General features: G+C 40.7%; 1 protein-coding gene across 1 annotated transcript in view; it reads right to left on the reverse strand.

The window, feature by feature from the left end:
• Positions 1-16170, reverse strand: part of SI (sucrase-isomaltase) — a 414470-nt gene that overhangs the window by 78146 nt on the left and 320154 nt on the right. Inside the window, exons 48-53 of the mRNA XM_073674817.1 lie at positions 15971-16141; positions 15670-15810; positions 12432-12632; positions 11163-11317; positions 4527-4695; positions 1288-1384 (exon numbers count right to left, since the gene is read on the reverse strand). Coding sequence (XP_073530918.1) covers positions 1288-1384; positions 4527-4695; positions 11163-11317; positions 12432-12632; positions 15670-15810; positions 15971-16141 — 934 coding nt within the window. The remainder of the gene's footprint in view (positions 1-1287; positions 1385-4526; positions 4696-11162; positions 11318-12431; positions 12633-15669; positions 15811-15970; positions 16142-16170) is intronic.

Here is a 16170-nt window from a genome sequence, read left to right on the forward strand (position 1 = left end):
TTTAAAAACTATTTATTGTTCTTGGGTATCACGGTTTGGACACCTACAGAAAAAAAGCAGCAGAAAGAAATCAGTTATGCTAAATTTGAACATTGCCTTAATGAAACCCAATTGCAAAAATGTTTTGTCAAAAATACATGCATTTATGTTATATAAAATGTTCCTGAAGATGGACAACTCCTTTAAGTTTAGAGGAATGTGTCATGACCTCAATTTGGGTATGTGACTGTATCCACACGCAGCTCTGCATGAGCTATAAGCACCTCAAATAGCACCTTCTTCTCTGAAAAATGGAGGAGGCTAATTGATGCTGCTATTTTGTCCATATGGATCATCGGTCTCTGTGGAAAATCGCTCACGTAAACTGAACATTAACCTATTTTGGTGAGTGTGCTGTCGTTTTATGGTACATTTTGCACAAGGACATTCTTATTCCAGTGCCACTTGGAAACATAGACAAACCAGTCAGGACTGCCTACTGCCTACATCCTTCCCCTTTTGTCTTTTAAGGTCCATCAAATTTGCCAGGATTATTTCAGAAAAATGTGAGCAGTCCCGGCAAACTTGATACTGTTAACAACCTATGCACAAACAGTACACTGACCGAAATTACAATCATTTGTCCCTACGTTCATGCTGAATTCACTTTGATCTGATTTCATCAATGGGAATAAAACCTGGCACGAAGAAGAGGCTAACATTCTTTGCTTGGGTGGTTTTCTTCCTCCTCCTGTGTACTGGGATCAATTCCCATCTTTGATGAAAAACAACATAAAGGATCGTTAATCTCTCAAATGTAATGTGATATCAGCAGAACAACGACAAAATGAGCAGAATCAAGAAGAGACAAATATTATTTGTAAGGCCTCATTCACACATCCATTTTTTTCTTACATACATGAAAAACTGATTGATTTTCATCAGTGTTTGGGATGCGATCTTTACCATCAGTGTTTTATCAGTTTTTCTACCGAAAAAAGACTTATCAAGGTTTTCTAGCTTCTAACAGTCAGCTAAAAACAAATGGGGCTAAGGTGCAACTAAGATGACATCAGGGTATAGTCTGAGTTTTTCATGGACCCACAGACTTGAATGGTTGAGTTTTATCAGTGAGTAGGATTAAATATGGATCTATTTATTTTGTTAATTTTTTTTTGCTCAATCCATAAAAAAACACATGAATACTCCATAAGCTATGATGGGTTTGTGTTATGTCTGAAAAATACATGGGCAAAACACGTACGTGAAATACGGATAACTGAATGTGGCCTAAGGCATTGAACTTACCCATTGCATTGCTGTTAAGCAGGAACACTCCATGAGCATTGCCATCCTTTTCTAGTCCCATATAGAATGGATGCACACCATATGCATTTTGTTTATACTGCAGAGATGAGATAGCAAATGTGAACATCCTGTGGCATCAAACTGTGGTCTCAGATTGCACATTACCATTGTGGAATCAATATAAATGTTACAGTCATTAAAGGCAATCTGTCACAAGGATTTTGCTACTCCATCTGAGAGCAGCATGATGTAGAGCCAGAGACCCTGATTCCAGTGATAAATCGGTTACTTTGCAGGTTGCTGCCGTTTTGGTTAAAAACTGTTTTACCAGCTGCAGATCTACCAGTTCTCTGAATGCTGAGCTCTTTATAACCCCGCCCAACCACTGATTAGCAGCTTCCTGTGTACACTGTGCATAGGCAGAAAAGTGTCAATCAGTGGTTGGTGTGTGGTTGGACTACCTAATAACAAGCCAAGTAGTCCTCTAGTGATAATCTCATGCTGATAAAACAGTGATTTTATGAAAACTACACTAAGCAGCCCAGTAATTAATGCATCATAAGAATTAGTGTCTTTGCCCCTACATCATGCTGCTTTCAGATTAGGTAGCAAAAACCAGGCAACAGATACGCTCATTTCCTTAATTGCTCACCCAATCATCAATCACGTTCAGCCTAATTATGATTTGAGAATAGAATGGCATTTTCTGTACTTTTTTACTCTGTGTGTGAGTGATAACAAACAAAAAATGTAAAATATTTCCTAAATGTCACATTGTAAATTATTACCCAGATTGTGGTAACAATTGTTGGGAGCTGTAATAGCTTTTTGTTTTAATTCCATTAGATGCCAGATTATGATAGAGAACAGATGCAATTAAAATGATTTGCTGCATGATTTGAAAGCTTATTTCTGACCATGGCTATCAGCCTGCAGCCGTATTGATTTGTGGATACAAAAATAGATGTTATAGACTTATCCTGGTGTTATCATCTCCCCTATGACAGAAAAGATTTACTAGGGCACATTCACACATTATATTGTGCCTCTATGGAACAAGTAAACACTGGTACAAAAGCACTGTGAATATCTCTAAATCACATTCCACTTACATTAATGAACTTATACATTCATTTTAAGGTTAAAAATAGCAGTGTAACTTATAAGAAGACATTGAACAATGACACAGATCTTTTCGCACAGAGAGAATTGTCCTTGCAGAAGGTTTAAGTACACTGTTAAATGGCAGTTCTGTGTTTATTTATCCATAGTTTGACACAAGTTTGTGAGAAAATTCCATACTACCTTTCAAGGAAGGCCATGAGTCTAAAAGTATCGCACAAACCTGACATAACATATTAATTCATGGCCTACCCTGCAATCCTGGAAGGAGCAGGCAATGCACATTCAAGTAGCATCTCCATTGCTGTCAGTGAGAAATGTCTGTTATACATCATATACATTTGCTGTAACCCTGCAACTTTTATAAAGGGGATTCTCAAGGGCCCCGCATTCATCATTCTTTTTGTGTCTTTTCATTTCGAGTAGGTTTTGATTTTAGGCATTTTTATTTTTTAATGAAATTCATTATGGTTTTTGCACTATTTTTACACTCATTCTTTCTGCCTTTAAATTTTTTAAGTTTGCTCTATAATACGGGCATGGTTTTCATTATCTGGATGTTTTCAGCTAATTCATTCTGCAATTTTTTAAATTCTTGAGCTATGGTTTGCCAATACCCTACTGGAGTACAATATCTACCTAATATTTACACCTGTTGAAGACTAACATGCAACATTTTAAAACATCATTTCAGCATTTTTTTTATTTCAGCGCTGGAGTGGTGCCAGTAATCTAAGTTCCCTGAGCCTAGGGTTATACTTACCAGTTGCCATCTTTATATGTTTCCAGCACCACTCCAGTCCCAAGGCATGATCTTGTGACCGGACTGACCAGAAGTCAGAGGTAACGGTCACAAGCACTCAGGGTAAGTCTATGAGCAACTCGTTATGGCTCTCAGACTCAAACAATGAGTAGTGACTTCCACAACCCGCAGAAGACTAACGGAGTGGTGCCTATAACACCATAGGATGTGCATACATCCCTTGGGGGATAATTATATCTGCAAACACCAAATTTCTCCAGGGAGCAAATAGATGCCAAATTAAGGGATGTTAAAATATAATAACCTTTATTTGAATACTATTAAAATAGGTCAAAAGATACATTTATATTAAAAATTATTGTATCTCATTTTTTTTTCAAATAACTGGCCTATATAGGTATCAGATTTTATCAGCAGCAGATTCACATGTACATTAGTAAACCCATCTGAATGGTTAATGATAAGGTTTCCCTATTGGAGAGATATGTAGCTATGTAGAATTGGCTCCTTCCAAGAGCCAATGAGTATGGAACACAGGCTTTATAAGATCCTGCATGAGGTTTTCTGAGGATCACTGTAGCCACAGCTCCCTGAGGAAGCCTGCAAGGGCGAAACTTGTTGTGTGGCTATACAGCTCTTTTAATATGCAGTAGGCAACCATTTAAGAAGCAGCAATGGAAACACCTAATATACATACAGTGAATACACAGGCTGCAGCTGTGGTATTGGGTGCACTAATGTACATGTGAATCTGTTGCTGATAAAATCTGATACCTATATAGGCCTATATAGGCCAGTTATTTGAAAGAAAATGGGATCCATGCTGCAATAATTTTTAATATATAATGTGTCCTTTGACCTATTTTAATAATATTCAAATAAAAGTTATTATATTTTAACATCCCTTAATTTCATGTGCAAAAGATGTGCAAAAGCCTGAACATATGCACAGCAAGTTGTTCGTACATAAAAAAGCAAATGTTCATTTTTTTGACGTAATCTGCCTGAAAAAGATGTTGCATGCCTGAATCCTTAAGTAATAAAACTTAAAAATAAAAAACTTATATCTTTGGTATTATCATACCTGCACTTACCTCTAGAAGAAAGTTATCAGTTCTTGTTTAAAACAAAGTGAATGTCCTAAAAACAAAACACTAAAACTAATGGTAAAATTGCCATCTAAAATGGTCAATTCCATCTTACATGGAAAATGTTTCCATTTTTCAATGCATTATATGGTAAAATTAAGTGTGTCTTTAAAAACTTCATCTCGTCCCACAAAAAAAAATCAAGTAAAAAAATGTTATCATAAGGTTTTCAATGGGAAAATTACAGATTTTTTTTTTAAACTTACGCCAGGGGGCTGATCTTTGGCAAAATATCCCCAGGTATGCCAGTTCAGATCAATACGGTATTGTGGGTGTTCTGTTTCTCCAAATCCATAGATATACTCTGAAGGCAGTATATTTGTTATCTGAATAAACATGTCTGAGAACGTGAAGCCAGGGACTTGAGAATTCCAACTGGAAAAAAAAGAAATTTGTCAAGTTAACAATATATCATGAAGTGTAAATAAGTAGTGTTGAGCCACCCCCATAGTGTTCGGGTTCGGTTCGGTTCGTCGAACACCGGGATGTTCGAGGAACTGTTCGTCGAACTGTTCGTCGAACACTTTAGAACACCGTCGAACACCATTAAAACCAATGGCAGGCAAACAAAAACACATAGAAAACACCTTCAAAGGTGTCCAAAAGCTGACAAACTGCTCAGAAGACACTCTCTTTAAAAAAGCCGGCCGGCAATTCAGCAGCGGCATACACCGGTACCCGACAATTTAGACAAGAAGGAATAGAGCATCACACATAGATTAGATAGATAGAAACATGTCAGTCACACATATAAGAAGCACAGTGACAGTGTTGGTTACTGCACTTGTCATTTAGTGTAAAGGATTTATTAAAAAAAATATTAGTGTTTTCATGCACCGTCTCTTTAAAAAAGCCGGCCGGCAATTCAGCAGCGGTACCCGACAATTTAGAACAGAAAGAATAGAGCTTCACACATAGATTAGATAGATAGAAACATGTCAGTCACATATATAATAAGTACAGTGACAGTGTTGCTTACTGTACTTGTCATTTAGTGTAAAGGATTTATTTAAAAAAATAATAGTGTTTTCATGCACTGTCTCTTTAAAAAAGCCGGCCGGCAATTCAGCATCTGTACTCGACAATTTAGAACAGAAAGAATAGAGAATCACACATAGATTAGATAGATAGAAACATGTCAGTCAGATATATAATAAGTACAGTGATAGTGTTGGTTACTGTACTTGTCATTTAGTGTTAAAATAAAGGATTTATTAAAAAAAAAATTAGCGTGGGGTTCCCCGTAATTTTAGTCTCTAGCGGAGGTTAAGCAGACGGCTGGGGCAGATGTTTGAAGCCTGGGAAGGGGGTAATACCCACAGAGCTTCCCAGGCTACTAATATCAGCCCCCAGCTGAATACCTAGCCTTTACTAGCTATTAAAATGGGGGACCCCCCAAAAAAATGACGTGGGGTCCCCCCTAATTTAATAGCTAGCAAAGGCTAGGCATACAGCTGGGGGCTGATATTAATAGCCCAGGAAGGGTGCCATGAATATTGGCCCCCTCCCAGGCTAGAAACACCAGCCGTCAGCCGCCCCAGAAATGGCGCATCCATAGGATGCGCCAATTCTGGCACTTAGCCTCGCTCTTCCCACTGCCCTGTAGCGGTGGCAGTGGGATAATAGGGTTGGGGTTGATGTCAGCTTATAATGCCAGCTGACATCAAGCCCAGGTTAGTAATGGAGAGGCGTCTATAAGACACCCCCATTACTAACCCCATAGTGAAAGTTAAAAGAAAACACAACACCCAGAATAAAGTCCTTTAATTGAAATAAACACACAATTCTTTATTGTTCTAAATTAAACCATACTTACCATCACGCCCATTCCAGCTGAAGCCAACGATCTCCTGCAATAAAAGAAAAATAATAAAGCAACCTCATCCTTACCTTTCGATGGTTCCCAGGACAGCTCCAGCTCTGCTACATCGAGATGACAGGCTGGACCGCAGCAGAACGTTGCCATCCAGCCTGTCAACCCGCAGACACTGAGAAGAGCAGGCTTGCTTCGCTCCTCAGTGTCTCGCTGTGACGGCATCCAGATGAGCCGAGGTCATGTCCAATGAACTCGACTCACCTCATGCACGTCACTGACAGCGTGGGAAAATTCTCCTGCACTCATCGCTTCAGCGTGGGAGAATTCTCACGCTGAAGCGCTGAGTGCAGGAGAATTTTTCCACGCTGTCAGTGACGTGCATGAGGTGAGCTGAGATCATTGGACATGAACTCACCTCATGCACGTCACTGACAGCGTGGGAAAATTCTCACGCTGAAGCCCTGAGTGCAGGAGAATTCTCCCACGCTGTCAGTGACGTGCATGAGGTGAGCTCATGTCCAATGAACTCAGCTCACCTCATGCACGTCACTGACAGCGTGGGAAAATTCTCCTGCACTCAGCGCTTCAGCGTGAGAATTTTCCCACGCTGTCAGTGACGTGCATGAGGTGAGTTCATGTCCAATGATCTCAGCTCACCTCATGCACGTCACTTATAGCGTGGGAGAATTCTCACGCTGAAGCGCTGAGTGCAGGAGAATTTTCCCACGCTGTCAGTGACGTGCATGAGGTGAGCTGAGTTCATTGGACATGAGCTCACCTCATGCACGTCACTGACAGCATGGGAGAATTCTCCTGCACTCAGCGCTTCAGCGTGAGAATTTTCCCACGCTGTCAGTGACGTGCATGAGGTGAGCCGAGTTCATTGGACATGACCTCGGCTCATCTGGATGCCGTCACAGCGAGACACTGAGGAGCGCAAGCATGCCAGCGCTTCTCAGTGCCTGCGGGATGACAGGCTGGATGGCAGCGTTCTGCTGCGGTCCAGCCAGTCATCTCGATGTAGCAGAGCTGAAGCTGTCATGGGAACCATGGAAAGGTAAGGATGATGTTGGTTTATTATTTTTCTTTTATTTCAGGAGATCATTGGCTTCAGCTGGAATGGGCGTGATGGTAAGTATGGTTTAATTTAGAACAATAAAGAATTGTGTGTTTATTTCAATTAAAGGACTTTATTCTGGGTGTTGTGGTTTTTTTAAATACTTTACTAGAAATTCATGGCGGTCATGTCTAATACTGGCGTGACCCCATGAATTTTGGGCTTAGGGCCAGCTGATAATACCAAGCTGGCCCTAACCCCTTTATTACCCAGTGAGCCACCGTACCAGGGCCCTGGATGAGTTGGGTACAGCGCCAGAAGATGGCGATTCTATGAACGCGCCATTTTCCGGGGTGGCTGCGGACTGCAATTTGCAGCGGGGGGGGGCCCAGAAAGCTTGGGCCTCCCGGCGCTGCAGACTCCAGCCCCCAACTGCCTAGTTGTACCTGGCTGGACACAAAAATAGGGCGAAGCCCCACGTATTTTTTTTTTAATTATTTCATGAAATTCATGAAATAATTAAGAAAAAAAGGCCTTCTCTATATTGTTGTGTCTGGCCAGGTACAAATAGGCAGCTGGTGGTTGGCGGCAGCCCGTTCCTGCCTGCTGTACCTGGCTGGACACAAATATAGTGCGAAGCCCCACGTCAATTTTTTTTAATTATTTAAGGAAATTCATGAAATAATTAAGAAAAAAAGGCCTTCCCTATATTGTTGTGTCCGGCCAGGTACAAATAGGCAGCTGGTGGTTGGGGGCAGCCCGTTCCTGCCTGCTGTACCTGGCTGGACACAAATATAGTGCGAAGCCCCACTTCAATTTTTTTTAATTATTTAAGGAAATTCATGAAATTATTAAGAAAAAAAGGCCTTCCCTATATTGTTGTGTCCGGCCAGGTACAAATAGGCAGCTGGTGGTTGGGGGCAGCCCGTTCCTGCCTGCTGTACCTGGCTGGACACAAATATAGTGCGAAGCCCCACTTCAATTTTTTTAAATTACTTCAGGAAATTCATGAAATAATTAAAAAAAATTGACGTGGGGCTTCGCACTATACTTGTGTCCAGTCAGGTACAGCAGGCAGGACCGGGCTGCCCCCAACCACCGGCTGCCTATTTGTACCTGGCCGGACACAACAATATAGGGAAGACCTTTTTTTTTTAATTATTTCATGAAATAATTAAAAAAAAATTGAGGTGGGGCTTCGCACTATATTTGGGTCCAGCCAGGTACAGCAGGCAGGACCGGGCTGCCCCCAACCAACAGCTGCCTATTTGTACCTGTCCGGACACAACAATGTAGGGAAGCCCTTTTTTTCTTAATTATTTCATGAAATAATTTAAAGAAAATTGACGTGGGGCTTCGCCCTGTTTTCGTGTCCAGCCAGGTATAACTAGGCAGCTGGGGGCTGGAATCCGCAGCGCAGGGAGAACCAAGCTTTCTGGGCCACCCCCGCTGCAAATTGCAGTCCGCAGCCAACCCGGAAAATGGCGCGTTCATAGAAGCGCCATCTTCTGGCGCTGTACCCAACTCATCCAGGGCCCTGGTGCGGTGGCTCACTGGGTAATAAAGGGGTTAGGGCCAGCTTGGCATTATCAGCTGGCCCTAAGCCCGAAATTCATGGGGTCACGCCAATATTAGACATGACCACCATGAATTTCTAGTAAAGTATTTAAAAAAAACACAACACCCAGAATAAAGTCCTTTAATTGAAATAAACACACAATTCTTTATTGTTCTAAATTAAACCATACTTACCGTCACGCCCATTCCAGCTGAAGCCAACGATCTCCTGAAATAAAAGAAAAATAATAAACCAACATCATCCTTACCTTTCCATGGTTCCCATGACAGCTTCAGCTCTGCTACATCGAGATGACAGGCTGTACCGCAGCAGAACGCTGCCATCCAGCCTGTCAACCCGAAGACACTGAGAAGCGCAGGCTTGCTTGCGCTCCACAGTGTCTCTCTGTGAGGGCATCCAGATGAGCCGAGTTAATGTCCAATGAACTCGGCTCACCTCATGCACGTCACTAACAGCGTGGGAAAATTCTCCTGCACTCAGCGCTTCAGCGTGGGAGAATTCTCACGCTGAAGCGCTGAGTGCAGGAGAATTTTCCCACGCTGTCAGTGACGTGCATGAGGTGAACTGAGTTCATTGGACATGAGCTCACCTCATGCACGTCACTGACAGCGTGGGAGAATTCTCCTGCACTCAGCGCTTCAGCGTGAGAATTTTCCCACGCTGTCAGTGACGTGCATGAGGTGTGCCGAGTTCATTGGACATGAACTCGGCTCATCTGGATGCCGTCACAGAGAGACGCTGAGGAGCGCAAGCAAGCCTGCGCTTCTCAGTGTCTGCGGGATTACAGGCTGGATGGCAGCTTTCTGCTGTGGTCCAGCCTGTCATCTCGATGTAGCAGAGCTAAAGCTGTCGTGGGAACCATGGAAAGGTAAGGATTATGTTGCTTTATTATTTTTCTTTTATTGCAGGGGATCGTTGGCTTCAGCTGGAATGGGCGTGATTGTAAGTATGGTTTAATTTAGAACAATAAAGAATTGTGTCTTTATTTCAATTAAAGGACTTTATTCTGGGTGTTTGTGTTTTTCTTTAACTTTGACTACGGGGTTAGTAATGGGGGTGTCTTATAGACGCGTCTCCATTACTAACCTGGGCTTGATGTCAGCTGGCATTATAAGCTGACATCAACCCCAGCCCTATTACCCCACTGCCACCGCTACAGGGCAGTGGGAAGAGCGAGGCTAAGTGCCAGAATTGGTGCATCCTATGGATGCGCCATTTCTGGGGCGGCTGACGGCTGGTGTTTCTAGCCTGGGAGGGGGCCAATATTCATGGCACCCTTCCTGGGCTATTAATATCAGCCCCCAGCTGTCTGCCTAGCCTTTGCTAGCTAATAAAATAGGGGGGACCCCACGTCATTTTTTTGGGGGTTCCCCCATTTTAATAGCTAGTAAAGGCTAGGTATTCAGCAGGGGGCTGATATTAGTAGCCTGGGAAGCTCAGTGGGTATTACCCCCTTCCCATGCTTCAAACATCTGCCCCAGCCGTCTGCTTAACCTCCGCTAGAGCCTAAAATTAAGGGGAACCCGACGCCAATATTTTTTTAAATAAATCCTTTATTTTAACACTAAATGACAAGTACAGTAATCAACACTATCACTGTACTTATTATATATGTGACTGACATGTTTCTATCTATCTAATCTATGTGTGATGCTCTATTCCTTCCATTCTAAATCGTCGGGTACCGCTGCTGAATTGCCGGCCGGCTTTTTTAAAGAGACAGTGCATGAAAACACTATTATTTTTTTAAATAAATCCTTTACACTAAATGACAAGTACAGTAAGCAACACTGTCACTGTACTTCATATATATGTGACTGACATGTTTCTATCTATCTAATCTATGTGTGAAGCTCTATTCTTTCGGTTCTAAATTGTCGGGTACCGGTGTATGCGCTGATGAATTGCCGGCTTTTCCTGTTTCACTGTGATCACAGTTCCCATCGATTTGGGCAATCACTCTAATGCCACAACCACCATGGCTGTGGCATTACAGTGAGTGGCAGACAATCCCTGCATGATTGGTGCTCTAAATAGCGCCAGACATGCAGGACACGCTTTTGGTGCACGAACAGTTATCGAACATAACCTCGAACAGCCGAATTTTTTGCAAATCGTTCGGGTTCGTCGAACAACTCGAACACCGCCCAAAACAGCTCGAATTTGAGATTGGCGAACAGTTCTAGTCGAACACCGCTCATCTCTATAAATAAGTAGCTGATCACAGTTACTACATAGAATGTCCAAGCATAATATGGTATATAAAACAAAGTACCTTCATATATAATAGATACAATATACAAATACAATTTAGAGATCTATTTCTTCATGCAATTTATTAGTATATTAGGAAGAATGTCATATTATTCCTTAAATCCATCTTTCCTTACATCTCTGTCCCAGTGCTCCTTCTTCTGATACGAATTCCAAAAGGATTATTTACAATCTCAACATCATACAATCTTCCTGCAGCTGTACTGGATGGTGAACTTGGGGTATTTATTGGCACAGGAACTTCATATCGTTTATTGTTGGGATCATATATCTATGAAAACAAAGATTATGAATGTTAGTTGTGTATATACTATAGCAAATTTGGCACATGGTTGTATATCAAAATTATATGTAAAGATATACTGTATGCACTGTTGTATTAGCAGAATTTGGGAAATGTTGTCTTTCTGCGGGTGCCAGCTCAGTGAGGTAGAGTGACACTTAATTTGGGATAATGTAAGACAAAAAGAAAAGAGCAAGCCCATTCATCCATTGGAGTAAAGCTATAGTGTAGCCTCAATTACAGTTACCCAGAATGACAAACCAGGACCTTCCTCTAACAGTTGCGGGCGGAGTGGAGCTATTAAACTATTAAATGCCGCTGTCAAACCCTGACAGCATATTGGCATGGAGGCACGTCATCTTTTGTACCCAATATGAAATCGCTGATAGGTTGCTATGACAGCCAGTGGTCAGATTAAGACCTCGGTACCTGTTATTATGCACCTTGATTTTACTCTATGCATCAATACTGTATTGGTACTGGTATTGGTGTATATAGTACAAGCAATCAGATAATCGCAGGTTCAAGTCCCCTAAGGGGGCTAATAAATAAATCATCCCCCTTTTGCTCCATTAAAAATAAAGATAATAAAAAAATTGAAAAATACACATATTTGGTATCTCCCCATCCTGAAAAGTCAAATTTATCAAAATTTGAAAATAATTAACCAGCAGAAAAAAAACAGAAACAATTAAAAAAAGCCAAAAATGCATGAAAAAGATATTATGTCAGAAGGTATCAAAATGTCTCATCTATTTCAAAATAGTATCAATAAAAATGTTGCCTTGTTCCACAAAAAATAAGCCCCACAGCTCTATCGACCAAAAAATTAAAGCGTTACAGGTCTTGCAAAATGGCAACACATTATATACATTCTTTAAACTTCTGACTTTGTTTCACCACTAAAATAAAAAGAACTAGACAAGTTTGTTATCACCATAATCATACTGATGAGAAGATTCATCCTGATAGGTCACTTTTAACACATAATGTATGTCATAAAAACAATTCCTGAAAAACAATGTCAGAATGGCACTTTTCCAGTATAATAGTAACAACAAATATTCAAATAAATGTAGACAAAAAAAATTGGAAATTTTACCTTAAATTGAAGCATTTCATTTTCATGGAATATGACTAATAATTTAAGATCATTTATTGGAGGAGAGATATCATAGCGTGAAAATGACTGGGCATTGCGTAGATCTGCTGTTATTCCTGTTGCAGTATTTTGAATATTGGAAACGGTATAACCAAAAGAACTCGGATATACACAGAATGGATAGTCTAAATTAACTGCTTCCTGAAAGTCACAGAAAAAAAATGAATATAATTAATGACAAAGTATTTATTGGGTCCAACTGTGGCATAAATCACACATAAGGAATTCCAGAAGCATTAATTCACTAGTATTTAAAGTTCTTTTAATGAACAAAGGCAGAAAACATGTGTTACTTGTGGTTACATTTGATCCTATTCAGATCTTATTCAGATCTTATTCAGACACCAGTGATTTTTCTTCTACACAAAAAATGGTCTGATATTTATCAGTGTTTTCAATCCAATGTTTATCAGAGTTTGGTCAGTGAGTAAATTTTTACCATAATTGTTTAATCAATTTTTCTTGTACAAAAGAAAAACACATGTATCTCAGCCTTCTTTTACCTTACAGTCTGTGAAAACCGATAGCACATGGATGGCATCCGAGTGTTGTTCGATTTTTTTCACAGACGCATAGACTTGCATTAGCGAGTGTGATCCATGACTCGAATCAAAATCAGAGAAATCTCTAATTTTGTTTAAACCACTCAGTCCAAAAAAATACACGGTTATGTGTACAGCCCCATAGACTATAATACAGTGCCTACAAGTAGTATTCAATCCCCTGCAGATTTAGCTGGTTGACACATGCGGAATTAACTTGGCATTGTGACATTTGTACTGTAGATCAGCCTGGAAGTGGGAAATGCACTGCAGCAATTTTTTTTTTTTTTTTTTTTTTTTAAACGTTAAAAGTTAATTCAGAGTGTCATTTATTATTCAACCCCTCAAACCACAAGAATTCTGTTTGGTCCCCCTAAAGTATTAAGAAGTAGTTCAGGCACCAAGAATAATGAGCTTCACATGTGTGGATTAAAGATCTCTTTTGCCAGCCTTTTCTGACTATTTAAGACCCTCCCCAAACTTGTGAACAGCACTCAGACATGGTCAACATGGGAAAGACAAAGGAGCATTCCAAGGCCATCAGAGACAAGATCGTGGAGGGTCACAAGGCTGGCAAGGGGTACAAAACCCTTTACAAGGAGTTGGGCCTACCTGTCTCCACTGTTGGGAGCATCATCCATAAGTGGAAGGCTTATGGAACTACTGTTAGCCTTCCACGGCCAGGACAGCCTTTGAAAGTGTCCTCCCGTGCCGAGGCCAGGCTTGTCCGAAGAGTCAAGGCTAAACCAAGGACAACAAGGAAGGAGCTCCGGGAAGATCTCATGGCAGTGGGGACATTGGTTTCAGTCAATACCATAAGTAACGTACTCCACCGCAATGGTCTCCATTCCAGACGAGCCCGTAAGGTACCTTTACTTTCAAAGCGTCATGTCAAGGCTCGTCTACAGTTTGCTCATGATCACTTGGAGGACTCTGAGACAGACTGGTTCAAGGTTCTTTGGTCTGATGAGACCAAGATCGAGATCTTTGGTGCCAACCACACACGTGATGTTTGGAGACTGGATGGCACTGCATACGACCCCAAGAATACCATCCCTACAGTCAAGCATGGTGGTGGCAGCATCATGCTGTGGGGCTGTTTCTCTGCCAAGGGGCCTGGCCATCTGGTCCGCATCCATGGGAAGAAGGATAGCACGGCCTACCTGGAGATTTTGGCCAAGAACCTCCTCTCCTCCATCAAGGATCTTAAGATGGGTCGTAATTTCATCTTCCAACAAGACAACGACCCAAAGCACACAGCCAAGAAAACCAAGGCCTGCTTCAAGAGGGAAAAAGTCAAGGTGTTGGAGTGGCCTAGTCAGTCTCCTGACCTTAACCCAATTGAAAACTTGTGGAAGGAGCTCAAGAATAAAGTCCACATGAGACACCCAAAGAACCTAGATAACTTGGAGAAGATCTGCATGGAGGAGTGGGCCAAGATAACTCCACAGACCTGTGCCGTCCTGATCAGGTCTTATAAAAGACGATTATTAGCTGTAATTGCAAACAAGGGTTATTCCACAAAATATTAAACATAGGGGTTGTATAATAATTGACCCACACTTTTATGTTTAAAATTTAATAAAATTCAACTGAGCAACATAACTGTTTGGTTTGTAAGATTTATGCTTCTGTTCATAAAACCTACTCTCGTTTGAAGTTTGAAGGCTCTAACTTATTTGCATCTTATCAAACCAGCTAAATCTGCAGGGGGTTGAATACTACTTGTAGGCACTGTATGTATGAGTTCCACAGCTGAACAATACGGTTAGAACTTGTATTAGAAAAATCGATGTCTCAATGAGCCTTTACAGTAGTGCAGTGCATGAAGTATTCCTTATAAAATCTGTAAGGCTGGCGATACAAGGATTCTTTTTGCAGTTGCACAGGTTAACTTTAAATACATTTATTAATCTGCAATATTGTAGGGTGAAACTGTTGATCAATAGTTAACATGAGCTAGAGTCATTGTTTCATCTTTTCGTCAATTTGTGATAGATTATGTAGAATTGAATGGCTGATCCACAAAAAAGGATTAGAATGGGATGAGCAAAGCCCCAAAAGCATGTGCCAATGAAAGCAGAGAAGGAGAGAAAAAAATCTTCTGCAGAGCGTGCTCTATACTGGGCTGTGACATGTGGTAAAACACCACCCACAGCCCTGTCAATCAAGGGGAGTGGCCGCAGTCTGCATGAGACTGGGTCACACCTTGGTGATGCAACCTCAACTTTCAGAGTCTGGAAGTTGACGTGACATCACTGGATATCAGCGGCGGCTGCAGCCGGGGGTTATGCGATCGGCACAGTGCGAGCAGAGATAGCACCGTTCACAGGCAAATATGAAAAAAGAATGTATTTTAAAAAATACATATTTCAATGGTGTAAATCAATGTGCACAATAAAGATTATAGTGGACCACCTCTTACCTTTCTGCAACCTGATACCTTTCTAGTGTGTTAGTTTAACGAAGGCTCTATTTGTATATGCCAACAGTTGCACACGTGTGACTATATGGATGGAATACTCCTGATGAACTCATATTCCAATTGTTCTGAATTTATCTTTACTAATAAAAAATGTTTTAAGATTTAGTGGAAATATATATATTTTGGTAAAGACATATATCTGAATACATACAATATAAAAGCATCCACGTTGTTCACAATTCTCTTTGTTTGAACCTTCTTCGGGATAACAGTCAATCCTGTACAAATTACTGTTAATTTCAATGGTATATGATTCTCCAAAGTCTAGATGAAGATCAGTTATATGAGCAACCTGTAAAGAGAGTACATTTAATAATTAGGTTTTCTTTGTTGGTAAAAACTATTATACCATGAACATGAAGCATTTTTAGGTGACCCAGATCACGTTGTTTACGGACAACAAAATCCCATTTATGTGCATATAATACATTTAATGTATTCAATATTATTACCTTTGTGTTTGAGTCATAGGAAACCTTATGGGAAGAAGGTTGGGCCACACCATCTTTTTTCACAATGAAGCTGAAAATGGGGTTTGAAAATCCAAATATTTTAATTTCATTAAATATAAGATGGTTTGGGTCTGTGTAGTTGCCATGTGCCACTGTGAAGGTTATGGATGTCTAAAGTAAGGAATAAGGATAAGAAGATA

Source organism: Phyllobates terribilis, unplaced genomic scaffold, assembly GCF_046119375.1.
Source record: "Phyllobates terribilis strain yellow unplaced genomic scaffold, ASM4611937v1 Scaffold_3__8_contigs__length_932513732, whole genome shotgun sequence".
Lineage (NCBI taxonomy): Eukaryota > Metazoa > Chordata > Amphibia > Anura > Dendrobatidae > Phyllobates > Phyllobates terribilis.